The sequence below is a fragment of the Macaca mulatta genome, chromosome 20, assembly GCF_049350105.2.
Source record: "Macaca mulatta isolate MMU2019108-1 chromosome 20, T2T-MMU8v2.0, whole genome shotgun sequence".
Lineage (NCBI taxonomy): Eukaryota > Metazoa > Chordata > Mammalia > Primates > Cercopithecidae > Macaca > Macaca mulatta.
This window is the reverse complement of record NC_133425.1, coordinates 20,533,025-20,560,157: the sequence shown is the minus strand read 5'-3', so window position 1 is coordinate 20,560,157 and position 27,133 is coordinate 20,533,025. Positions and strand designations below refer to the sequence as shown.

The window sequence follows — 27,133 nt, the reverse complement described above, 5'->3', positions numbered from 1 at the left end:
GACTCCTGCTTACCAGATCCAAATCCTTTCTCTTGATTCTCTACCCTAACCAACACTCGGCATCAGCTAGAGGCTCCAAACGCTTGGAAAGCACCCTCTGGCCTATATTGGATCTGTGGAGCATGGGCATATTGGCAACTGCCAGCTAAAAGGACAGGGGCATGTGTATAGGAACAATCAAGCCATCCTTCTTTCTAATTCCTCTAAAGCAAGGGGAACTCTTAGGGTATCCAGTCAATGAAGAAAATACAAGAAGAACTAGAAGAGCATAATCACAAAAATAGACAGAAATGTCAAAAAAGATGTGGACATAGGAGACTGGAAAGATAAATGAATGGTCTCCTGAAAGAATCATTAAATATTATAGGCCAGCTACCTGGGTGCAAGATGGGTCATGAGGGTACCGCACCCCAATCTATATGCTCAACTGCATCATAAGGTTGCAGGCAGTCCTTGAAATTATAACCAATGAAACATCAAGGGCACTAGATTTACTGGCAATACAAGCAACACAAATGAGAAATACTATATATCAAAATAGATTGGCTTTAGATTATTGCTTAGTCTTAGAAGGAGGAGTATGTGGAAAATTTAATTTAACCAACTGCTGCCTAGCAATTGATAATAATGGCCAGGCTGTCATGGAAATCAGAGCTAGAATGAACAAGTTGGCCTATGTTCCAGTTCAGACTTGGTCCGGATGGTCCCTGGATTCTTTGTTTGGAGGATGGTTCCCAACCTTTGGAGGATTCAAAACCCTCATTGATGGGTTTTTGTTTATTCTTGGCATCTGCCTCATCCTCCCTTGTCTTTTACCCCTGTTTATTAGGGGCATTCGGTCAACTATAGAGGCAGTAATAACTCAACACACTACCGCACAGTTCCTGGCATTAACCAAATATCAGCCACTGCCAGTAGAAGCTCAGCTCAGCAAAGAGGTGGCAAATAGTGGTGCTTTCTATTAACACCTTTGTTATAAAAAGCACCAAAGAGTGGAAATGGAACAGGAATTTAAAGAAATTAAAGAATGTGTAAGTAAAAACTCAGTTGTATGTAAGAAAACCCAATTCCCCCTGAGGAAGAGAAAGAGGTGGAGTCCTTTAAAAATTAACTGCCTGTTTTTCTGTCTGTAGCTAGTGAGCCTTCTCTCTCCCTTTCCCAGGCATTGTGAAGACCCTCTTTCTCTAGCTGTACAGCTGTAAGGTCACTAGACAGATAAACTCAAGTTGTAAAACATGTTTTTCCTGAAAAGTAAGAAATGAGGTAATGCATGTCTCAATTGAATAACTGTCTTTGATTCTTGCTTCTGTAATATGCTTCCCCCTGCACAGATCTCCCCCCAACCCCACGAAATGCTTAAAAGGTAACCTGACTCTTCATTCGGGGCTCAGTCCTTTGGATGTTAATCTGACTGGGCTGGTGCACCTAAATGAATATATCCTCCTCAATCCATCAGTCTCTCTGATTCCTAAATTATCCCACAACACCTGTACTCAGAGACCATATTCATCAGACCGGAAACTCACTTAACCAGCGATCGGAAGTCCAGCCACCCTTCACGGCTGTGATCAGATACCAGGAGCTTGGTTTTCAGAGAAGGGCACTCAGAAGCCATGGAGTCCACATCTGAGGCAAGGGTATCTGTGGTCACAATGCCCTTGGCTTTAGACATTTGTAGTCGATAGAGAATGTCTTTGGCCTTCAACATGATGGTCGCAGGCATGAAAATGATCCCTGGGGATGAGAAATGAACTGATAGTTTTGGTTTCTTTTTCACAATCATGGGCTTTAGGCTTGGCTTGTCTGCACTGAAATCCCCTAACCTCTTGTTATGCAAAGTATGGACCACAGAACAACAGCAGCAGCACTATCCAGGTGCAGAATCTCATACCCTGTTTCAAACCTACGGAATCAAAATCTGTATCTTAACAAGTTTTCCAAGTGATTCTTTTGCACATTAAAATTTGAAAGTCCTGTCCTAACCTTTTCTACTGTAAATGGATCTAGCCAAAAAATGGGTGGACACTGCTTTACACATGTTTACACAGGATCTGGAAGTATAGATGTAAACAGGACAATGTCTCTGACATTAAGAATAGCTGCATCTCTCCCCAGTCTTTCCCTTCTTATTCCCCTTTCTGTCATTCCTTGGATGTCATCTTGAATGTCCCCTCTTTCCTTCATTCTGCATTTCACCACATTGTCCTTTGAATTTGTTTGTGTTCCCTTCTATCTACATCGCCAACAGTGAGCTCAAGTCTTTGTGTTTCCTTCTGGATTCTCATCCCTCCAGCAGTTTTGAATCTTTCTGCTACCCATCTTCTATATTATTACTTGCTTAGTTCCATAAACATTGACTTTTTTTCCCCCTCTAAATTTTTCTTTCTCTTTCTTTCTCTCTCTCTCTTTCTTTCTTTCTTTCCTTCTTTCTTTCTTTCTCTCTTTCTTTCTTTTTTTCTTTCTTCCTTTCTTTCTTTTTTATCTTTTTCTTTCTTTCTTTCTTTCTTTTTTTTTTTTTTCGATGGAGTCTCCCTCTGTCACTCAGGCTGGAGTGCAGTGGTGCAATCTCAGCTCACTGCAACCTCAGCCTCCTGGGTTCAAGCAATTCTCCTGTCTCAGCCTCTCCAGTAGCTGGGATTATAGGTGTCCACCACCACACCCAGCTAATTTTTTTAATTTTCATTTTTAGTAGAGATGGGGTTTCACCAGGTTGGCCAGGCTGGTCTCGAACTCCTGACCACAAGTGATCTGTCTGCTTTAGCCTCCCAAAGTGCTGGATTACAGGTGTGAGCCACCATGCCTGGCCTCTCTACATTTCTCCTCTGCACTAACACCTGTGCCCTCTCTCCAGGAAAACACCACACTTCTCATCCTGACTATGAAGATGCTGCTTTCTTTCCATCTTTTTCTCCCACAACTTATTTTCTATTTCAAAATGGCCACTCCTTATCCCGTGCTTGGAATGCCCTTCTTTTGTTTCTAATCCTCTTTAATTTTTCTTATCCCAGAGGGCTCAGCTCAAGTATTTTATTTTATTTTATTTTTGATGGAGTCTTGCCACCACTCCCGGCTAATTTTTATTTTATTTTATTTTAGTAGACATGGGGTTTCACAATGTTGGCCAGGATGGTCTTGATCTGCTGACCTCGTGATCCACCCACCTTGGCCTCCCATAGTGCTGGGATTATAGGCCTAAGGCACCACCCCTGGCCAAGTCTTAGATTTCCCATGGACCATCTTATAGGTGCACAGATGACATGGCTTTTCATCTCTAGACTCCTTCCACTAGTTTTATTACTTCTTGATTTCACATGATCTGGCTGAATGAATCACCTATTTTATTTGTGAGAGAATATGAGATGGAGAGAGAGAAAATATGATCAAGAGTGTGGCAGAGTGCTGTACACATGATAAAATAAGAGATGTGATTCAAGAAAGAATCTGTGAGTCACTGACTCTAATTTATACAGATAAAAAATAGGTCATTAAAAGGGGAAGGGAAATCGCCACATAAGAATTCTAACGAATAAATGTAGAGAGACTGACAGAAATTGAAAATTTCCAGGTAAAACCAACATGGTAATATTCAATTCAGTAAAGAATCATCACTAGATACCCAAACCATAATGTGGAATACTGTTAGGGAACAGGAATATTCACACAATCGCTTAAGGATCACACCATGAATTATTTATTAATTACAAGGAAAATTTGTGCCTTTGTAAAGGATAAAGGTTTTCTGTGAAAACCACCTTACTCAAGTGATGAAACAGTATAACTGAAGAGGGAACAAACTGACCTCAGAATATACCCCCTGATGTGATGCACGGAGGAAAACCCAACTTTGTCCTTGTAATTCTCCTGCCTAACGTGTCTAATCTGAATATAATCACAAAGAAAGAGTCAGAAATACAAATTTGGAGATATATTCTACAATATAACTTGTATTCTTCAAAAATGTCACTGTCATGCAGAAAAGGCTGTGGAATATTCTGGATCTTATCAGATGCCTGCTTTTGTGTTTATGAGTGTTTACCTGGTGTTCATAGGTGTCACAATGCCCACAAGTGATTCTTAAATAATTCAGTGAGAAAGGGAGAGAAAGAGAGAGGGAGAGAGTGCTCAAATATGGGAAAAATGTTAACAATCAATGAATCTTTAAAAAGGTAAGAGTACCTGAGACTGTTCAAGAGAAAGTGTATGTGTGTTTGTGTGTTTGTGTATGAGAGAAAGTTTGACACTGCACTTGAGAGTGTATGAATGTGAGAGTGTGAGGGAGAGAATAAGAAAGAATAAAAGAATTTGTGAGAGAATATGAGAAAGACAAAGACTGTGAAGAAGAAAGGAGGTACAGAGAAGAGAAACTGTTTTGTCTCCAACTAAACTGTTAATTCCCAGAGGGCAGGAAGCCTTGTTTTGTGGTCAGCACAGAAACTGGGGCTAGGGCTTCAAAGCTGTGTCAGTGCCAGGCTGGGTGCACAGCACCTAATATCTCAGGAAACATTGGCTCTTGAACAGCCCTGAGGTCCACCGGGTCCCTCTTGCATCACTGACCTGTTCGCATGCAGCCCACAGCCACCAGCCACCACTCAGGCACTCGAGGCAGAATCAAGGCCAGAAGGTCTCCCTGTTGCAGGCCACAGGTCTGTGTGAGGATGTTGGCTGTGCGGCGGGTTAGGTCTGCAATCTCTCTGAAGCTCCACTTTACTTCATCCCCTTGGCCATTCACCCACCAAAAGGCTGGATTTGGACCTCTCTTGCCCTCCTGGTCAAGACCATACATTATGTGTTACTTTCTGCTTCAAAGAAAAAGAGCACTTATTAAACTAATCCACAGCCATAGTCACGTTCCGATGTGAACACAACTTAAGGACTGAGATCCCATTTTAAAACATTTAAAGTGCTTAAAGAAAAAAAAAAGCCAGCCAAGAATTTTACATCCAGAAAGACTGTTCTTCAAAAGTGAGGGGGAAAGTAGGGTATTCCCAGATAAACAAAAGTCAAAGTTAACTATCACTAGACTTGCCCTACAAGAAATGCTAAAGGATGTCCTCAAGGTGAAATAAAAGAATGTTGGAGAGGGACTCAAATATGAAAATATAAAGTTCTCTTGTAAATATAAATTCATGAACAAATATAAAAATCAACATTATTGTAAGTTTGGTTTGTAACTCCACTTGTTATTTGTTATAGTATTTAAAAAATAAATCATAAAATAATTATAAATATGTTAATTTATTAACATATATTTGTAATATATATTAAATAAATGTTACTTAAGCAATATACAAAAATGTTATTGATGACATCAATAACATAAAGTGTGTGTGGGGGCTGGCTGGGATAGAACTGTAAAGGAGAAGGATTTTTACATTTAATTTTCATTATTGGCCTTATAATGTCACAGGAGTAGGGTGTTTGTATGTGATTAAAGTTAAGTTGTTATCAGTATTAAATAGATTGCTAGAACTACAAGATAATCATATTTAATTCCCGTGGTAACCACAAGGCAAATATTTATTGAATATACACAAAAGAAAATGAGAAGAAAATCAAAGTGTATCACTACAAAAACTCAACTAAACACAAAGGAGTAAGAGAGGAAATGAGAGACAAAAAGCTATGAGACATCAAGAAAACAATTAACAAAATGGCAATAGTAAATCCTTGTCTATCAGTAATTACTTTAAATGTAAGTGGACTAAACTCCCCAACCAGAAGACATAGATTGGCAGAATGGATAAAAAAATAAAATCCAACTACATGCTGTCTGCAAAAATTAAGCTACTTCTATGTGATTGAATATGATAAAATCAATGAAAAACTTTTAGAATTGTTTCTACAATAAAATGCTTATAGTATAATATTAATTTTAAAAAGCAAAATTGTGTTTATATTATTCAAGTTTATATAGTCATGTTCACCCATTCACCTCCTCCTTTTACTTCCTTCCTCTCCAACCCATGTCATGTTTCAAAAATTCTCAACCAGATTTCCAGTCTGGGCAATGAAAAAAATCAATTTATACTCTTAAGGCGGAGATATTTTGGCATCATTAGACTGTGAGACTAGGTTAAATAATGGATTGTGAAATCAGACGGCCTGGACCCAAACCCTGTTGTCCCACTTATTAGACATGTGATTTCAGCATGTTAGTTATATCCTTGGATCTTCAGTTTCTTCATCAAGGAAATAGAGACAATAACAGTATCCATCGAATCAGATGATTAAATGCAAGATGATTGTCAAGGCACATACAAATGCTCTCTGTAACTGACAGTTTTATTTTTCTTGAGGTTACTATGCAAATTCAGAGAAAGAAAAAGAAGGGAGTGGGGAGGAAGATGTCATAAAGACATATAGGCTTTGGAGAGTAATACATGAATACATGTTCATGGAACACTTAAAAATTTCATAAACTCTCCAATTCCATTTCAGGGGGATTCTCTCTTTGGTTCAAAGACAGTGCTGGGTGACTTTTTACACTACCATATTGGCAGCTGGGAGTTAGTAGCTGGAAACACCATCCATTGTCTACCCTGACTCCTCATGTCACTACAGCTTCTCTCTTGGTCTGTGTCCTGTGAGAAGACAAACCAAGCACTTGGGGTTTTCTGGAAGACGCAGAGCTTGGTTTTTCTTGACATACCTTAAAGCCACAGTCAAGTAGGTAGTTGACAAAGAGGAATCTAATTAGACTTGCCATGCTCATGGGAAGATGGATGGCCTAATATAGGTAAATGTGTCAGACACTCATGTGCACATTCAGGTGGTCTATCTCCTCCTCTGGGTGCAGTCTCAAGTCAAGCCCAAGTTTGATGACATGAATACCAGTTAAGACACACTGTCCCATTCACTGAAGATGAGAACTCAGACTAATGAATTTGCTGACCTTGTGATCAGAACTTTGCACTTGGTCACTATAGGGAGACCCCTTGAAACTATTGCTACGGAATAAAAGATGAAATGCTCCTGATTATTTTAAATACAAAATTGCACGCAGGATTGTGTAAAGACAATGCCAGGTTGGACTGCCAGAATGAGCCAACAGCGCGTGATGTGCTTCCCCTTGCAGAGAGCCTATGAATGGACATGCAGTCAGGGAGGTTTCACATCACCAAGATTCCTATCCCAGAAAAGCAGATGTTCATAGCTCTGGGAATGGAATGCAACCCTCGTGGAGAGCCTATAAATGGATGCATGGCGGGCGCCTGTCCATATGGAAGATAGGGCTATAAATGCCCTCATCTTGCCACGGCTCTTCTAGGCCTCTTTAGGGTTAAGGCACGCTCCCTTCTGAGAATTTCTGGTCTAACTTCACGTCCTGTTCCTATGAATTGTTTGTAACCAGCTTTTGCTGTAACTGTTACTGCTGTTCCTGTTTTAAGGCTATGTTAGAAATTACTGGTGCACACACTATATTGTAAATTCTTATCTCTGTACACTGTACTTCTGCATACAGATGTTATGTTAAAGAATTACTTCATCCCCATGTGACCATCTCACCTCATAATCAAATGACCCTAAATCCCTCACTAACCTACCCCTGACCTCACTAAACTTAATAATAAATGCTGGCATATCCAGTGCATTTTTGGCACTGTGGGACCAGAAGGTGGTGACCACCCTGGACCCAGTTTTCACTATCTTGTGTGTGTCTATTATTTCTCGACCTGCCGATCCACCTGGGAACAAAGAGAGAGCCCTGTTGCATTGCGGGCTGCTGGCCAGATCCCACAATAGGTCACAATTTTAATACCCTGATTGAACAAAAGATACATTTACCTATTTTTTTGTTTTTAAAGGAGTTAATTCCCCGTTTCATAGATGAAACCACTGAGACTCAGTGAAGTAAGGAAATGGGCATGCTGGGAATAGAAACTTGAAGTATAAGCTTCTTCCACAACATTGATAAGTTGAGGCAGAAGCAATTTTGCTTCTGTACCTTTCAACCTAGCAGGAGCAAGATAAGGAAAGTGAGGCCACCCTTGTTTTTATATCACCATCATGGCGGTCCTCTTACCTTCTCCATTTGAGCCCAGTAGTCCAGAACACAGCTTGCAAAATTAAATTCCTCCGGTACTTCATAGTCATTCCATCTTGGGGCTCCAACTTCTGATAAAGACCGGCAGCGCAGCTGTGAAGGGGCAGGGTGGATGTTGTGGAAGGATTTGTGGATGCCCCAGAGGATCCGGAACCTCATCAGCCACTGCATGGTGAAACAGTCCTCAGAAACCGGGCACAGAGTTCTCAAGTCACCACCTGCCTTGGGAAGAGATAGCTAATAGATTGGTTGTGTATCCAAAACTTTCTCCCTGAAACGGATGCATGTTTTTGGTTAATTGCTAGAATTATAGCTTTGTTTCAGGTCACCAGAATTTGGAAGGCAACTGATTGATTTTGGTAGGGATTTATCTTCCCAGCTGAGGAACCACATGGCAGAAAGAGAGAGAGAAGCGGTCCTTCACCTCTGTCTTACCTGGTACTGTTTAGGACACAGCTGAGCTAGGTCCCGGGTAGGTATGGAAAAGGAGGTTGAGCTCTCTTTTGTAGGTTCAGTTCTCTCTGATCAGGTGATCCACAGGAATGTGCACCCAGCAGAACTTGGCTTCTGGCCACAGCGGAGGGAGACCTTGAACAGAGAACTTGTCAGGAATTGGGTAATTCAGTAGGGGGAGGAGATGCTCAGTAAAATATGACAGAAACAATTATAGGCCTCCATGGAGAGATAATCAGTTAGAAAAACAAACCATGTTGGCCAGGAGCGGTGGCTCATGCCTGTAATCCCAGCACTTTGTGAGGCCAAGGCGGGCGGATCATGAGGTCAGGAGATCGAGACCATCCTGGCTAACATGGTGAAACCCCACCTCTACTAAAAATCCAAAAAATTAACCAGGCGTGGTGGCGGCTACCTGTAGTCCCAGCTACTCTGGAGGCTGAGGCAGGAGAATGGTGTGAACCCGGGAGGTGGAGCTTGCAGTGAGCCAAGATCATGCCATGGTACTCCAGCCTGAGCGACAGAATGAGACTCCACCTCAAAAAAGAAAAAAAAAAAGAGAAACAAACCATGTATATGAAGTCATCTCCAATTCCTGTGGCATGGCTAGGGGTGTGAATGAACCAGGTCCTATGGTGCATTTTCACTAGTTCTCTGTGGCTAACCTGCTCCTCCTTCCCAGCCCTACATCCCCATTGTCTCCCTTAAATGACAGCTGAGAGGCAGCGTAGCCTAATAGATAAGAGCCTGGGCTCTGGAGGTCTGGAGATAGAAAGGTCTGAGTTTGAGCTTAGGTCTGCCACTTAACCTCCGTGTGATCTTTGTGGACCTCCTTGCTCTTGGCCTCACCTTCCTTAATTGGTTTTTGATTGCTTTTGAGACGGAATCTATTGTTGTCACCCAGGCTGGAGTGCAATGGCATGGTCTTGGGTCACTGCAACCTCCGCCTCCTGGTTTTAAGTGATTCTGTTGCCTCAGCCTCCCAAGTAGCTGGGAGTATAGGTGCCTGCCACCACACCCAGTTAATTTTTGTATTTTTAGTAGAGACTGGTTTTCTATTAAAAATAGAAACCTAGCTCAGCTGTGTCCTAAACAGTTTCTCTCTCTCCTTCCTCCCTGTGGCTCCTCAGCTGGGAAGATAAATCCCCACCAAAATCAATCAGTTGTGCCTTCCAAATCGTGTTGGCCAGGGTGGTCTCAAACTCTTGACCTCAGGTGATCTGTCCCCCTCAGCCTCACAAAGTGCTGGGATGACAGGCATGAGCCACAGCACCCAGCACCTACCTTATTTGTAAAATAGGAAAGGTAACAACAATGCCTACCTCTAGGGTGTTTTCTTTACTTCTTCATTTGTTTGAACTACATGAAAGAACTAGATGAAATAATTTATAAAAAGCATGTAGCACACGGTGCTGGGCATAATCGATGTTGGCTCTTTTTGTTCACTTGGGATTCTCAGAGGAACAATTTGGTATCCTGGTAAAATGCAGGGTCTTTGGAATCCCAAAGTCTTGAGCTGAAGTCCAACCTCAGGCACTTACAAGAAAGCTCTTGGGTGAACCATTTTCCTTTCAAAGTTTGGTCTTGTCATTTGTAAAATGAAGCGGGATTTGTCAATAAGATCTGTTGCATAGGATCTTTGAAAGGATTATGTGACACCAAGCCTGTAAAGCACCTGGAGCAGGCATTTAGATGGAGGGTTGATAGTGATATTGCACTGGATAAACCAAGGTAGTAATAGGTAGCGGCTTGTACTATGACTTTTCTACTGGAGCCATTTTTGGGGTATTGTTGGAGAATGAGGGATCTCCAGTGTTTTCATTGAATCTGGGAAGAAATTATTTCTGATCAAAGTCATGGCTAAAGATTTCTGGAGACACCCAGGACATCCCTGACAGGACCGTGTGGCAAGCTATGATACTTCAGGTGTTTAATGTTTAGCTTTCTGTGGCCAGTCACTGGAGAGTTGAGAAGGCAGGGCTAGTTGACTGTCTGTGGTAAGCTAAACTTTAAACACCCAAAGCATCAAAGTACCAAAACAAAAACAAAAACAAAAAACAAACAAACAAAAAACCTCTGTTACTGAAGCAAAAGGAGCAGTCACTTTTCAGAAAAGAATGGAGACAGGAGGAAAAGCCCTTGACACACTGTCTGCATCTCAGTAGGTCTCCCCTGTGGAACTGCAACATGAGGATATGGACAAGAAGACAGGCTCTGGCACCAGGCAGCCTGGGCTTGAGTCCAACTTTTACCAGTTACTAGCTCTGTGGCATTGAGCAGATTTCTTATCCCTCTTTTCCTCAATTTTCTCATCTTTAGCAAGGGGTATACAGCAGACAAAGGAGAACTCTCCAAACATTCTATGCATGCTCCTCTTTCATTTCCCAACCTCTCTTAAAGCTAGAGTGAGGCCATTAAACTCTAGTTCTAAACAATAAACTCCATGTGGAGGTGATACAAGTCACTTCTGGTCTAGGGCATTTATTTAAGAGCAAGTATGAGTTTTCTGTACTCTCTTCCCCTATTCAATGCTCCTGGAAACCATATATGGAGATAGTGACATCATAAAATGGCAAAGTCTCTATCAGCCTTGTTCTCTGAGTGACTTCATGTAGCTAAATATCCTACCAACTTCAGCTTTTTGCACTTGCTATCCTCTGGTTATTATAGAAAACCTATGATACATTCATTCATTCAGCGGATATTTAAGGAACATCTTCTAGGTGTGCTTTGAACATATAAGACAAGGTTGGGGCTCTCAAGACGTTTACATGCCTATGATAGAAAGACAAAAACCAATAAGCAAAAAGTCAATTAATTAAGCAAGAGGATTTCAAATGGTGATACTGCCAAAAAGAAAACAGAACAGGGCAATATGATGGAGCAAGTGTGGGGAGGTGGCTAAGGATGTTCTCCCTTAAGAGGTGACATTTTGAGACCTGAAGGAGGAGAAGCAGCCAGCTAGGGAAAAAGAACTCCAGGTAGAAGGCACAGGAAGTGCAAAGCCTGAGGCTGACATTTTCAAGGCATAGGTAGGGGGCTGGAATGGCAGATTACTGAGTGAGGAGAAGTGTGATAAAGTGTGAGGTCAGAGACACAACCAGGACACACGCCAGTAAGAATCTTTATGGGCATAATAAGGAGTTTGGATTCTATTCTAAGTGCAATCAGTGAGTGCATGGGAGTCTTGTGAAGACATAAGAGGAAAGAGACATGATCCTATTAAGTAACTCATTTTCTTGGTGACTTGATTTTGAAATAAAGTAATACAGGAAAGTAAAACATTCAGAAAAAGAGGTCAGATTTGCATTTAGAAAGCCCGCTGTGGCAATTCTGTGGAGAAGATATTTTAAGGAGGCAAGAATGGATGTGGGGATGCCAGTTGGGAGGCACTGCAATAGACTAAACAAGTAATGATGGTGGCTCAGACAAAAGTTACAGCACTGGAGATGGAGGTAAGCAGATGGATGTGGGATAGATCTTTAAGATAACCTTAGGAGGACTTGTTGATGGTTTTGATAGGAAATGAATAAAAAGAATCAAGGATGAATCTCAGCCTTTGACTTCTTCAATAATATAAATGGTAGGTCCTAATTTATATATGAAAAAAACGAAAGCTGAAAAGATTATATAGCATGTACAAAGTCACAGACGCTGTAGAAGGCAGGAATAGGACTTGAATCCTGATTTTATTTAAGCTAGTTTTTCCTGCTTATAGGCTGTCTCTATCCTTCTGCCATGCTTCTCCACACTCTGGAATTGATGACAATAGAAAATTCCAGTGTGGTTTTATTTTTGTTCAAACATGCCATGTAAATTGACCAATGACTTCCCCACTCATCTCAGATTGAGTTTTGCATGGACTTATATACTGTGGAAGGAGTGATTTGAAATAATGTTCGGAAGACACTTGACAATGTCTACCATACAGCAAGTGCTTTTCAAAGGGTGGCTGTTATAATTTTTTAAAAAGAAACTTCAGAGCCAGATAGACCCAACTAGAATCTTTTTAAAAAAATTTTACTTTAAGTCTGGGATACATGTGCAGAATGTGCAGGCTTGTTACATAGGTATACATGTGCCATGGTGGCTTGCTGCACCTATCAACCCATCATCTAGGTTTTAAGCCACACATGCATTAAGTATTTGTCCTAATGCTCTCCCTACCCTTTCCCCCAACCCCTTGACAGGCACTGGTGTATGATGTTTCCTTTCCTGTGTCCATGTGTTCTCATTGTTTAACTCCCACTTATCAGTGAGAACATGCAGTGTTTGGTTTTCTGTTCTTGTGTTAGTTTGCTGACAATGATGGCTTCCAACTTCATCCATGTTCCTGCAAAGGACATGAACTCATTCTTTTTTTATGGCTGCATTGTATTGCATGGTGTATATGTGCCACATTTTCTTCATCCAGTCTATCATGGATGGGCATTTGGGTTGGTTCCAAGTCTTTGTTGTTGTAAATAGTGCTGCAATAAACATACATGTGCATGTATCTTTATAGTAGAAAGATTTATAATTCTTTAGGTATATACCCAGTAATGGGATTGCTGGGTCAAATAGTATTTCTGGTTCTAGGTCCTTGAGGAACCCCCACACCGTCTTTCACAAAAATGAACTAATTTACACTCCCACCAACATTGTAAAAGTGTTCCCATTTCTCCACAGCTTTGCCAGCATCTATTGTTTCCTGAGTTTTCTTTTTTTATAAGTCAGAGTCTTGCCCTGTTGCCCAGGCTGGAGTGCAATGGTGCAATCTCGACTCACTGCAACCTCCATCTCCCAGGTTCAAACGATTCTCCTGCCTCAGCTTCCCAAGTAGCTGGGATTACAGGCATGCGCCACCCTGCCCAGCTAATTTTTTGTATCTTTAGTAGAGATGGGGTTTCACCATGTTAGCCAGGCTGGTCTCAAACTCCTGACCTTGTGATGTGCCCACCTTGGCCTCCCAAATGTTTCCTGACTTTCTAATAATCACCATTCTGACTGACGTGAGATGGTATCTCAGTGTGATTTTGATTTGCGTTTCTCTAATGACCAGTGATGATAAGCTTTTTTCTTCATATGTTTGTTGGCTGAATAAATGTCTCCTTTTGAGAACTGTTTGTTCATATCCATTGTCTACTTTATGATGGGGTTGTTTTTATTCTTATAAATCTGTTTCAAAAGAACACACAGGCCATTACAAATCATATTTTGTTTTGATTTCTAGAGTCAACATGTCAGAATTCCAGGAAGTGAAAATGCTCTGAGGCAGAATAAAGCTTAGCTTGAATCTTGAGCACTGGTTCCAATCAAAAATGCTCTCCTACATTGTCTTGAGCAGTGAGCTGAGATCCGGCCACTGCACTCCAGCCTGGGCGACAGAGCGAGACTCCGTCTCAAAAAAAAAAAAAAAAAAAAAGACAAAAAAAGAAGAGACATATAAAAGACATATTAGGAGTTCCTAAGACAATGTAGGAGAGTATAAAAGTATAGCCAAGTTATAAAACAGGATGTCTTCATAAAAGAGGATGATCTTGGAGTATAAAAGTATACAGTATGAAAGTATAGCCAACTAAAGCCAAGTTACCATAAAAGTATAGATGAGTTATCATAAAAGAGGATGATTTTGAAGTTGATTTTTCTAGGTAAGCTAAAATTCACATGCTCACAATGAGTATTGGTGGCACAGATAAATCAAATAATTCACAACTGGAATTATAATTGTAGGGCTTTCGCTTCAGGTATCATGATCTTCAAGTATCTCGAAGTCAGATGTACTATGTAGTATTTTACATAGGATCAACTTTTTGATAAGTACCAACTATAAGCCCTGGACAAAATATAAATAGCAACTTCAGAGTGCATTAGAGATCAGGTAACACAAAAATAAATTAGGAAAAGTCTACCTTTGAATAAATAAATGGCATTGAATGAGTTTTCAATTTTTATGGAAAAATTTCAAGAGAGAGAGTCAGAGAAGAGGAGCTTCAAATTTTGTGTATGAATTCTGCCCAAATCCATGGTTGATCCCTGAAATACACAGAATCCATGCAGCCTCAGGCTAACAGAAATGAATGGTATTTTCAGATGCTGGGCACTACAGAGGGAAAAGAGTTTGGAGTTTGAGTATAGTCAAGTTAACCACCTGCCAAAAGAAATGAATAAACAAAACAAAATCCAGAATCTCTACAGTATATTAATGACAATGTTCAATATAAAATCTAAACTTACTAGATACACAAAGACACAGGAACACATGACTCATTTGCAAGAGAAAAAGAACATCAATAGAGAAAACTAAAGACTCAGATGTTGGAAATAGTAGAGAAGGATTTCAATAACAGTGCTATAGCTGTAATGATTATGCTCAAGGACTAAAAAAAAATACGTTCAGTATGAACAATAAAAAAGTTAGTGGACAAATAGAAATGATTTTAACATTGAGACTGTTTAAGAATGTATTACTCTAAATTAAAAATGAACTTAATGGACCTTATAGCATATTGGAGATCTAAGAAATTTAGCATACTTGAAATTAGTTCAAAAGAAATTAACAGTCTGAAGAACTGTTTTCTTCAGAAAAAGTTTTTTATAAGAAAAAGAAAGAAAAATATTTTTATAAAAAGTGAAGCCTCAGTGAATCGTGGAACAATGTATGTGGGGGGTGTGTGTGTGTATATATATGTATGTATATGGAGTTCCAGAAAAAGACAGAAAAAATATTTAAAAAAATAATGACCAAAAGTTTTCCAGATTTTGGTGAAAGATATAAATTTACAGATCCAAGAATATTAGAAAAATCTAAAATGGGAGAAATACAAAAAAGAACAATACTTAGGCATGTCATAATCAAATTTCTTAAAATCAAAAAGAAGATAACATTTTGAAAGAAGACAGAAGAAAATCATACATTACACATGTGGGACAATTGTTCAAATTACCACTGACTTCTCCACAGAAACAAAGGAAGCTAGGAAGTGATGTCAGCAAGATGGCAGAGTAGTTAGTTCCCCACTCACATTCCCCAATAGCAACAATAATTGCTCATCCATTCACAGGCAAAAGTGCCTTTGTGAGAACCTGAGGATTTAGGCAGGAGTTGTAAAACCCCAGTGGAGCCCAAGACCTAGGAGAGTTGTTTTGAGAGGGTAGACCCACACATGGGTGACAAACTCATTGACTGTGGTCCTAACTCTGGATTTGGAAATGGCCCCATCTGCCTCATGTTTGGTGAAAGCCCTATTTGGACTTGATCCTGCTACCGAAACCATCTGCCTAGGGGTCTGACAGGAGGGAGTCATGCACAGTAGTACATCAGAAAACAGGCCCACTGAATTTGGCCTCAACTGAGGCCTTGAAACAACCTTCTAACTCAACTCCAGCCTATCTCAGCTGCAGTATGCAATCAGTCCTGCTTGCATAAAGACCCAGAGAAAGACATGTCCATATGAGTCCCTAGGGCAGGATTTTGGATTTTAGTCCCCAAGCAGACCAGAAAGGGCCCTCAATTTTGCCTCCAAACCCTCTCAGCAGCAGCCCAAGAGCAATTTTGCCTGCACATGGAGCTGCTGAGAGACTTGCCCGTCTGTGCCACTGGGACACCCTTGCCAACTTCAGTCACATCGCAAATCCTGAAATGACCCTGAATTTCAGCCCAAGGCTCCCTCAGCTGAGATCTAAGAGCAGTTCTGCCCAATCAGGGAATAGCTGGGAGACAAACCCATGTGAGTCCCCAGGGTCATACTTGCCAACCTCAGTCCCCATAGCAGATCTTGAAAGGCCCTGAATCTCAGCTCCAACTTCACTTAGCTACAGATCGAGAGCATGGCTGCCTGCCCAGGGACCCACTGTGAGACACGCCCATCAGTGACACCAGAGACAGGCCTGAAGATTTCAGTCTCAGTTGTAGACCTTGAAGCAGCCCTGAAACTTGGTTTCCGCCCCTCTCAGCTGCAGACTGGAGCAGTACCGCCTGTCCAAGGTCTCACCCAGTGGTTCAGCAAAAGCCCCCCTGGGGACCTGGAGGAGTCATAGCCATTCACAAACCAGGTAACAGGCCTGTTCCTGTGCATTTGAAGTAGACCATCAGCCCAGTACCAGCCCTTTGGACCAAGGTCCTGGAGACAGTAGAGACCACCCTGGGCCCAGACAGGATCCACGCCTGCTAGAGTAGGCTCACCAACTGTGAGCTCCATGTGGACCCAGCAGCAGTCATGTTACCTGGCTCCAAAAGCATTTGGCTACAATCCCATAGGCAAACTCATCCGCCTGGGAATCTAACAGAACACAAACCGGCTAAAACCAGTTTCTAAGGCCTGGAAGAAGCATTTGCTCTTTCAAATGCACAGATGGAAAGGTTACATGAATAACAAGAAATCAGACAAACATGAAACCACCAAAAAAATTAACAAAGCCCTAGCAACATACCACAAAAAAATTGGATATCTATGAATTGTCTGAAAAAAATTCAAAATAATTATTTTAAAGAAGGTCAATGAGATGCAAGAAAACACACCTAAACAACTAAATGAAATTTGAAAAAACAACAACGCATAAAAGTTTTTCTTGCAGGGCATGGTGGCTCATGCCTGTAATTCCGGCACTTTGGGAGGCCAAGGCGGGTAGATCACTACCTATTCCAGCACTTTGGGATCCCAAGGTGGGATCGAAAAACTACCTATCAGGTACTATGCTTATTACCTGGGTGATAAAACAGTCAGTACACCAAACCCCCACAACATCCAATTTACTTATGTAACGAACCCGCACCTGTATTCCCCAAGCTAAAATAAAAAACAAAACAAAACCCTACAGTGCTTCCAAATGCCCTTGGAGCAAATTTTGAACTCTGTAATGCAGTCTACTCTGCCCTCTGACTAACTGTCCTGCCATTATCTCCTGGGGAGAAAGCCTTCATGTCCTGCTTTAAGGCTGCCCTAACAAAATAACACAGGATAGGTGGCTTAAACAACATGATTGATTGTCTCACAGTGCTGGAGGCTGGAAGTCCACAATGAAGATACTGGTAGGGTTTGTTCCTTCTGAGGGCTGCAGAGAAAGAAAGGATCTGTTCCAGGCCTCTCTCCTTGGTTTGTGGATGCCTATCTTCATGTTCACGTAATGTCAGCCTCGTTAATGTGCATCTCTGTGTCCAGATTTCTTCTTTTTGTAAGTGCACCAGTCATACTGAGTTAGGGCCCATCCCAATGACCTCATGTTAACAAAATTATCCTTGTAAAGACCCTATTTCCATATAAGGTCACGTTCTAAGGTATTGGAGATTGGGACCTCAAAATACGAATTTGGGGAGGGGGCATACAATTCAACCCATAAAAAGTACAGCATGTTCTTTCTTTCTCTCTCACTCCCTGTCTCCATCTTTTCTTACTCTCTCTCCTCCAGTCTTTTGACATTTTTTCCAGGCGTTACTATTCACCACCATCTATTTTCCTGGGGCTCACTCTAACCTGTTCTCTCTGCCTGGAGCATTCCCCAGATCTTCATAGGAAGGTTCCTTCTCTTCACCTCTCAGAGAGGTCTTCTCTGGCCAACCTACCCAAGACCAGTCCCTCCTTCTGCTCCATCAAGCTATCCATTTTTCCTGTTTGATTTTCTTTGTCACATTGTCCATCATCTGAAACGTCTTTTAAAATTTGCCTACTTGATGTTGCACGTGTTCCTGTATAGAATGTAAGTTTCATGAAGACAGGGACTTGGACTCTTTTCATTACAGCTGTGCCCCACCTCCTACCACAGAGCTTCATGCTTAGTAAGTCCTTGTGGTGGGTTTAAGGATTGTTGCAAATTCTTTGGCAACCTTCCAATTGAAAGATGGGGCTATTTCTGGCTGACTACTCACCCTTGAATCTTGGCTGGCTTGTGATTTCTTTTCTCCAAGAGAATGTCGTAGACATAGCTATACTGGTTTAGGCCTAACATTGAACAAGACTGGCAATCTATGCCATGGTCTCAGGGAATCTGGGCAACCATAAAAGAAGCCAGACTACCCATGAAGGGCCCTGATATGGTTTGGCTCTGTGTCCCCACCCAAATCTCATGTTGAATTATAATTCCCAATGTTGGGGAAGGGATCTGCTGGGAGGTGATTTGATCATGGAGGCAGATTTTCCCCTTGCTGTTCTCTTAACAGTGAGTAAGTTCTCGTGAGATCTGATGGGTTAAAAGTGTGTAGCTAATTTAAAAATTATTTGGGAGTGATGATGTGTTTCTGTAGTCCCAGCTACTTGGGAGGTTGAGGCAAGTGGATTGTTTGAGGCTAGGAGTCACACATTAAGTTGTGATTGCCCCGCTGCACTCCAGCCCAGGTGACAAAGTAAGATCCTGTTTAAAACAAACAAACACAAAAAAAGCTGTTAAAAGTACATGAATCCAGTTTCTCAATTGAAAAATAAAAGACAGTACTCTATTTTATTATATCCCAGAAATATTCTATCCCTCAAAATAGAAAAAAATAGCAATTACTGATTCTTACTTGCTTAATTTTCTCCATGCTACTTATCACAGCCTATTCTATTTTATATTTTGCTTATAAATCTTAATTATTGTGTGCCTCTGCCTCTGCCTCCCACATTCCCTACAAGTAGACTGAGTTCTGTGAGGTAGAAAACTTTTTTTTTAAAATGGAGATACAGGTCTTGCTTGAGTTCAGTGGCACTGTGGCCTATACCTCCTGGGCTCAAATGCACACCACCATGCAAGGCTAATTTCATTTATTTTTTATTTTTCATAGAGATGGAGCCCCCTGTGTTGCCTAGGCTTGTCTCCAACTCCTAAACTCAAGTGATCCTCCTGCCTCTACCTCCCAAACTGCTGGGATTAGAGGTGAGCCACTATGCTTGGCCGGAAACTGTTGTTGTTTGTTGTTGTTGTTGTTTAAAAAGCTGTGTCCCAGGGCATAGGGTAATATCAGGCACTAGCAGTTGCTTGTCAGATAAATGAAAGCAAGATTTTGGGTGCCACCTGGTGGAAAAAGCAGCTATTAGTAATTGGGTTTTGCCTGTTTTTCTTTTGTAGCTATATTGGTTGGGTGTGTCTGGGAATCTTGGAGGAGTGGTGGGGGTAGTGACCAGGACACCTTCGGCCAGGTGTGTCCTTGTCGCCACCTTTGGCTAGTTGAGCTATATTTATCAGGTCTGGCTCTGCCGAAGAAGCTCAATCTTTGGCTAGTACCATCCTTAGAAGGAAACAGTTAACTTGGAAATCAACTGGACCGCTGCAAACGAGAAACTCTACAGTGTTAAGGCACTATGTACTAAGGTAGCTAAGGGCATTGAGATGAAGATTTCATTTTCAGAAAATAATAAAGTTGCTAAAGCTGAGATCTGTCCTCATGCCATTTAATCACATTATTACTAGATTGGCCCTGGAGTCGCCAAGAACCAGCTCACTGTCTGGGCTGTTCTGTACCCCATACTGTGATTCAGGAAACCCAAGTCTGTTACAAAAGCCAATTATTGAGAGGTGAGAGTCCCTGGGCCTATCTCTTTCCAAGGTGACCATGCCCTGGCGGAGAGCCCCTGGACACCAAGACAGCATCTGGCTTCTAGGGTAATACCAGCTGAAATGCTGATCTATGTGCCCAGGTCAGAATCATAGTGGCAGACATTTCTGAGGCTTTTCCTGTTCTGCTCAGACTGCTGGAGAGATGAAGAAAGGACCTGACAGCTAGCGAGTTCTCTCTTGCAGCAGAGGCCAGAGGGAGCTCCAACAGAGTGTTAACCATAGCACACATAAGTAAGAAGAGAGACGATAACTAAGCTCTCCACCATCTGGCTCCCTCCATATTCTCCCTCAGATATCACTGGAAAGATTCACAAATAGCCAGCATTATTTACTGCCGGGGAGGAGAACTGTGATAGTGGGGGGTGAGTGTTTTTACTAAAATTCTTTAACAGCTTCTGAGCATCCTTTGGTATTAGGCATATGAAAGGTAAACAAAATGACAAGAGAAGACAATGATGGTTCTTTGAGGATGGTGCTATCACTTAGTAGGCCTCTTTCTGAATTACAAGTTTCAGATATCATGTTCTCTCATAAATTCTTCTGCTTAGCTTGCTGGTGTGTCTAATCCTCCCTCTGACCCAAATAAATTGTGGGTCATTTGATTGGATGGGCTCTTCATCCAGCTCACAGTCCCATAATCTCTGTTTCTCTTTTTCCAGGACCATCTTCTTTTTAGAGTATCCAGCTCCTGTATGGACATAGGAGATGGGAGGTCACCCAAGACTGGATTAAAAAAATGACCAAAACAAAATCTTGACTCCATCAAAAAGCTGGATCTTCATATCTGTGCATACCCTCCTCTCCCTGCCCAACCTCCAATGTCTGCTACTTTCTCCCCTTCACATCCTCTTCTGTGGGCAGGCAACCTCTCTTGATTGACTGATCAAAGGTATATAAAATGAAGCAAGGGGTTATTTCTGTTCACAGCCCCCAAATTGCAGAGGCAGCTTCATTCACTTGCCCCAACCCATCCTTCACACTAGCACCTCTTAAACATTCATTTCTTCCTAGTTGTTTACCTGAACCCTGATAGGTGCTTCCACAGACATGGTCTGCTGCAATCTCTACTGCATCTTGGTGGTGATGCCGGATCATTCTTATTGACTGGGTGAGGTAACTGAAGTTCAGTATGGGCAGGCACTTCCCATTAGTAACAGAACTAGAACTCAGACTCGTAGCCTTCAACTCTAAAATTAGCTACTTTTCCCATGGATCCTTGACTACTTCCTTTTAGGTAAAATGATACTACTTGCCCTGCCCTTTGGGTTTTCCTCATGGTTCCATCCTTCACTTCTCCTCCTATTCAAATGTTTATCAAACTTCAGCCATTGATTCCTCACCTGCATTGAATTTTTTTTTTTTTTTTGCCACGATCATACACTGTTACCTCTCCTTTTATTTACTCAATGTTTTTTACATTGCTTCTCTTAAAAATATTTTCAAAGAAAAAATACATTAATGAAAATGCTCTGAATTCTTACTATAGTTAAAACATAAGTTTTACATGCCACAAACAAATAAAATGAAAAGTGAATACAATAAAATCACAAATGCTAATGTTATTATGTCTCATTTGGGTATAGTTGCCTGCCAATTATTTGAGATTAGTCTTGTTCTCTTTTTGTTAAAGAAAAAAGTAATGTTTTATCAGTTACTTATCACTATCATATTGTTGGATAACAAACAACTCTCAAATCTCAGTGGCCAACTCATTTTTTCTCTCACGGATCTGCAGGTTGTCTGGGGAGGCTCTGCTTTAGGCTAAGGGTCAGGTTTAAGTCTTTTCTAGAAGGCTTTCTTTGGGAGACTTCTGACTCTCCAAGGCATGCTCCTCTTGTGAAGACGGCAGATGCCTCACAAATAAATACAAACCATGTACACATGTTTAAAAAGCCCCCTTGTGTTATGCTCACAAACATTCCAGTAGCCAAAAAGCTGTCAAACCAGCTCAACCTCAGTGGAACAGAGAATGATTTTCTTCCCATGGGGTGGGGTGTGCAGTAAATGGAGATTAAATATTTGCTGAATAACAAATATACTCTACCACAAAGGATGAAAAGGTGTAGAAATAGCAAAACAAACTTTCTGGTATAATTGAAAAGAACTGGAAAAGAACTGCCTTAGACCAATCATAATTTATGTCCTAGTGGTGAGCTCCCTGCTATTCTGACCAAAATTAGAGTCCTTTTAGCAAGAAACAAGGTGTAGTACAGGTAGGTGGTTGTGGGGAGTGGCTGTTGGGTAGGAGAAAAATGAGTTTGCAGCAGTTTTTAAGTTTCCTTCCTCTTTTGCAAGTTGCTTCTCTAATTCTGTATCCTTTCTTTTGTTCTTTCCCCTTCATGTTTATTAAAAGAGTGAACTACATTAGCGATTTCTATTTCTTTTCACTTCTCACTGATAAGCTCACAACTATCAGTCTCCTACCCATAATTACTCCATTGAACTATTTTTTGTTTGGGTTTTGGTAATAACTTATCTAATATTCTTGCTGCCAAGTGCAATAGATCCCTTTAGCATGTCTACATAAACTGCATGTCTACCCTAACAAGTACAGATTAAGAGAGCGGCTTTGCCAAGGTCCAGAAGCCAAAACAAGCAAATTGATGGAGTGAGTATAGAAATTGAAAGCACAGGTGTTGTATGCAGCTTGGCCTGTATTAGAATCTGGCTCTGTCATTTAATCTCTCTAAGTCTTAATTTCCTCCTTTGTAAAATGGAAAAAATAATAGTGCCTGAACCAAAGGGTAATTGTGAACCTTAAGTAGGATTAATATGTGCATTTACTTGGGATAGTGCCTAACTCTTGGCAAGTGCTTGATGAACGATCAATATTATTATTACTATTGTTGTTATTATTACCAAGTCTTCTTAAGAAGAGTCATGGGCTCTCAGATAACCTTTGCTTTCTTCTCCTACTTACTTGAACTTGCTAGGAGCATTCATCCTCCATCTCTGGGTTGTAGGTGAAGTCCTCATAGTGCTCACCTCTCTTGATCTCCTGGACCATAGATCTGGTGTCCCAGAAGCCCCAGGAATTGAGGTGCTTGTTGTTCCTTCAATAAAACCACCTCCCCATTCTCTCTCCATGGATTCCCCAACTCACAAGCTGTTGGAAGCATACACGTACCTCATCCCTGCCTTTCTTTGTTTTTCCCGAAGACTACTATCAGGATCTTGGTTTTAAAATTATTTTAATATTTGAGTCTAGGAAGAGTAGATAACACCAAAAACAAGGTATGGGTAGCTGATAACTTTGGCAGTGCTTACGTTGTTCTCACAGCTATGATCTGAGGTCTGTAGATGCCATACAGAGGTGAAACAATGTGGTATTTATCATGCATCTGGGTCAGTGCCTGGCATATACCAAATGCTTAATAAATGGTGGTTCCCCTCTGACCCTGAGAGTTCCAAGGTTTGGGGTGACTTGGGGATGATTCTAATGTCCCAACCCCCCACACACAAGTCTTCCTGTATGGAGGTCTTCTCCTAGGGTAAAAGAAGGGGCCACGGCCTTTCATTTCCTTCTCAAGCTCCAGTTTTATGCTTGCCTTTGTCTATCTGTGGGAGTATTTATGTTTTCCTCTTTTCTTCCCTCTCTTCCATTCTTCCTGTCTTCCATTACTTTTCTTTATCAGTTTCTTTTACTATTTTTATTTTTTAAATTTTTTTCCTCTTCCTTTCTCCCTCTCTTTCTTGTGTTCTTTTGCTTTCTTCTTTCTCTCTATTTCTTTCCTTTCTTCTCTTTATTTTTCTGATTCTCCCTCCAATTATTTTTCTTCTATCTTTTCTCCCCTTCCATCTTCTCTTTCCTTTCTTCCTCCTTCCCTTGCTTCCTCTCTCCCTTCCTCCATACTTTATTTCTTTTTCAATTGCTTTCCCTGGCAGCTTTAATATTTCCCTGACTTACTTTTCTTTCCTCTTTTTCTGTTACCCTCTCCTTTTCACTCTCTCTCATTCCTTCCGTTTCTTCTTTCAACATCTAACATGGTAATGTTTTGTGTTAATAACCAAGGCAAGACAAAAATTACATTCATGTTCTTTCATAAAGAATATCATATCTTCACAGTAAGGCCGCAGGCCCAAAGGGAAAAGAAAGAGAAAGAAGAGGGGAATCCAAATGAATGCCTCCTAGATGTATTACTGCGCACGGGCTTTCCCAGACATCTTCCACTCCTTGTCTCGAAGCTTGGTTCGTTGAATTTTCCCTGTGGAAGTCTTGGGCAGGTTCAAGACAAACTCTATCTGTTGAAAAAAAAATTGGTCCAGGGTGGGTTGTCTGTGACCACAGTGGGTTGCATTTTTCAGTACTGCCACAGGGTGAGGGGAAGTCCTTCAGGCTGGAGCCACTTCAGGGCAGCCCCTCTGTGCAATAAGAAGCTTCAGAAAGTGCTCTGGGATGAGGACCATAAGAGGTTGGCTAGAATTGGGCATAAAGGTCTTTGACATATTTTCAGACAGAGGAGGAGCAGCATAACAGACACAACATGGCACAGCAGTCAGCCAGTTGAGCCTTGACATCAGTCTCTCTGGACCCCAGCTCCTCCTCTACCAATCACCTGGCTTTAACTAGGTCCTTGGCTTTGCTAAGACTAGTTTCCCTACTGAGTAAGCTGGAGGATAATAGCAACTTCATTGGGTGATTGTGTGGACAAAAGGAAATTATGCAGGCTAAGTTACTGGCATGGAGTCAGCACTGAAAAATACTAGCCATTGTTATTAATCTGGATTAATCTGAGGTCTTTAGATATCTAAGACATCTAAGAATTAGGATACCTCATTTTGAATTCCATATCAATCATTTCCTATCGATGTACGCTAAGCAAAATTATAAAATCTCTCCAATTTCACAATTTGCTCTTGTTAAAACGAATGTTTGAAGTTGAGGATCCTCTATCTCTAATATTCCCAAATCTGAAGACATGGATGATGAAGACGCCTCATTGAGGCTTCCAATGATGTGGCTCAATTACCTTGGCATTGGTTTAAGCATCAGATGGTCTTGAATTTAATAAAAATTAACTTTTTAAACTTTAATTTAATAATAGGGATACTGAGATGGAAAAAGTGTCTTCTTAGTGGCTGATATAAGAATTCTTCTATAAGTCAAGACTGACTTTGTTGAGAAGGGTTTGTTCAAACCACAATGAAATGGAGCAGAGGTCAGCAAAACTATGACCTGCAGGCAAAATACAGCCCATGTCCTGTTTTTATCAATAAAGTTTAATTGAAACAGTCATATCCATTCATTTAGAAACCGTCAACCTTTAACTCTGCATGGGCAAAGTTGAGTAGTTGCAACAAAGAACATATAGCCTAAAATATTTACTATTTGTGCCCCGAAGGGTAGATAGAGAGTGGATGAAAGCCACAGGAAGTATCCGGATTTAATGCTAAGAAGTAAGCTACTCTGCTTGTCATGAAGAGAGAAGCAGAAGGGACTGGATGTAGTTGGTGGAAGGAGGCGGAAGGTGGAAATAACCTGTTGCCTTGAGAATTCTAGAGGAGATACTTGCGGAAAGAGACACATATAGTGAGATATTTGAGTAAGACACTGCACACTGTGTGATAGGACTCCTTGACTCAGCCTTCTACAATATTCAGTTATACTTAAACGTTCGTAATAATTTTGGTGTGCCTGGATTTCTAACCTCCTTTGTAAATACTTATTAAATGCTTATTATGTGCTAGCTACTCTTCTAAGTGATGCCTTCTTAAATTAACTCATCCTTAATGACGTGTGAAGGGGTAACAGCATAATTCTCATTTTGCAAATAAGGAAACTGAGGAACACAGAGGTTATTGAGTAAGTGGTGGAGGTGAATGTTGAATCCAACAGTCTGATTCCTGAGACTGTGCTGTGCTGCCTCACTCTCAGAGGCTGCAAGTCTACCTAGTGGACTCTGATATGCAGCTGAGATCCCCCTCCAGGGACAAAGAACTCCCACCCCACTGCCAGACCCCTGTGGGAATTGCCTCAGCCAAAGACAGCTGTCTTGTCCAAGGTCATGCTCCTTCCCAGGGCAGCCTACATCCATACTTGATCCACCTGTGACTGTAAAGACCCCCTTCCCTTCCTCACCTTGCCTTAGGACAACACTGAAAGGTTATGCTAGCTTCAGAACTCCCATGGGATTGGCTGGGGTTCCCATTGAGACTAAGTCACAGTGCAACTTCACCCTCTGCTTTTAATTCAGAGTGAGTCAAAAGCTGAGGTCATTTTTCAAGCATCAAGATAGTTGCTAGATTGTCTTCCTGGGCTTTCTTGATCATAGTCAGAAAGACTTTTTTTTTTTTTTGAGACAGAGTCTCACTCTGTCACCCAGGCTAGAGTGCAATGGCACAATCTCGGCTCACTGTAACCTCCACCTCCCAGATTCAAGCGATTCTCGTGCCTCAGCCTCCTGAGTAGCTGGCATTATAGGCGCATGCCGCTATGCCTGGCTAATTTTTGTATTTTGAGTAGAGACGGGGTTTCACCATGTTGGCCAGGCTAGTCTTAAACTCCTGACCTCAAGTGATCCACCCGCCTCGGCCTCCCCAAGTGCTGGGATTACAGGCGTGAGCCACCGCACCTGGCCCAGGAAGACTTTTTAAAATTAGAGGGCTGTCCTCCTCCTGAAGAAGATAAATATAACAGGAAAACAATCTATTTCTCAAGTTTGAGTGACTTGGGATCTCAAAGGCCTTACCTTTCTTGGGTACTTGTATGGGGCTGTCACTGACTTCACATGCTGCTGCAGCTCCTTGGTGAGCTGTTCTGGGTCATGGGACAGGAACTGCGAGGCCAGGACCACAAATGCTTTCACCACCTGCAAAAAAGATGAGGGCCAAGAGAGAAGGGATTAGAGTGTGTAGTCATCTCCTGGAATAATGTGAAATTGGCATTAAGACTTCCATCACCCTTGTATCTCCTCATTTGCATCCCCAGTGATCCAGGTCAAGGGAAAGGGAGAAACTGGGGACAGGAATGAGGTTCCAGCTCTCTCTGAAGTTGTTTATTGGAGGAGCAGGTGGACAATAGATTGAGACCAGGCTCGCCTCACACTCCAAGGACAATAGAGACAGATGAGGAGAAAGAAGATACAGGGGGAGAAAAGAGAAAAATAGACTGAAAACCATAACCCTAAA

The 27,133-nt window shown here is 41.4% G+C and overlaps 2 protein-coding genes across 8 annotated transcripts in view; both read right to left on the bottom strand.

The window, feature by feature from the left end:
* ACSM1 (acyl-CoA synthetase medium chain family member 1) overlaps positions 1-9,034 on the bottom strand; it is a 58,269-nt gene extending 49,235 nt beyond the window's left edge. The window contains exons 1-5 of one of the 2 annotated variants that reach the window (XM_001089283.5): positions 8,913-9,034; positions 8,480-8,632; positions 8,024-8,266; positions 4,555-4,765; positions 1,527-1,734 (exon numbers count right to left, since the gene is read on the bottom strand). In XM_001089283.5, coding sequence (XP_001089283.1) covers positions 1,527-1,734; positions 4,555-4,765; positions 8,024-8,215 — 611 coding nt within the window. In that variant the 5' untranslated portion in view covers positions 8,216-8,266; positions 8,480-8,632; positions 8,913-9,034. Of the gene's footprint in view, positions 1-1,526; positions 1,735-4,554; positions 4,766-8,023; positions 8,302-8,479; positions 8,633-8,912 lie in introns of those variants that run through there. The other variant, XM_077986442.1, reaches the window with a different exon arrangement.
* LOC696244 (acyl-coenzyme A synthetase ACSM2B, mitochondrial) overlaps positions 1-27,133 on the bottom strand; it is a 130,941-nt gene that overhangs the window by 71,785 nt on the left and 32,023 nt on the right. For 2 of the 6 annotated variants that reach the window (XM_077986438.1, XM_015125747.3), the window contains exons 13-14: positions 26,695-26,814; positions 23,748-24,247 (exon numbers count right to left, since the gene is read on the bottom strand). The exons of 3 other annotated variants lie outside the window; for them this stretch is intronic. In XM_077986438.1, coding sequence (XP_077842564.1) covers positions 24,143-24,247; positions 26,695-26,814 — 225 coding nt within the window. In that variant the 3' untranslated portion in view covers positions 23,748-24,142. Of the gene's footprint in view, positions 1-23,747; positions 24,248-26,694; positions 26,868-27,133 lie in introns of those variants that run through there. One more of the 6 variants, XR_013411915.1, reaches the window with a different exon arrangement.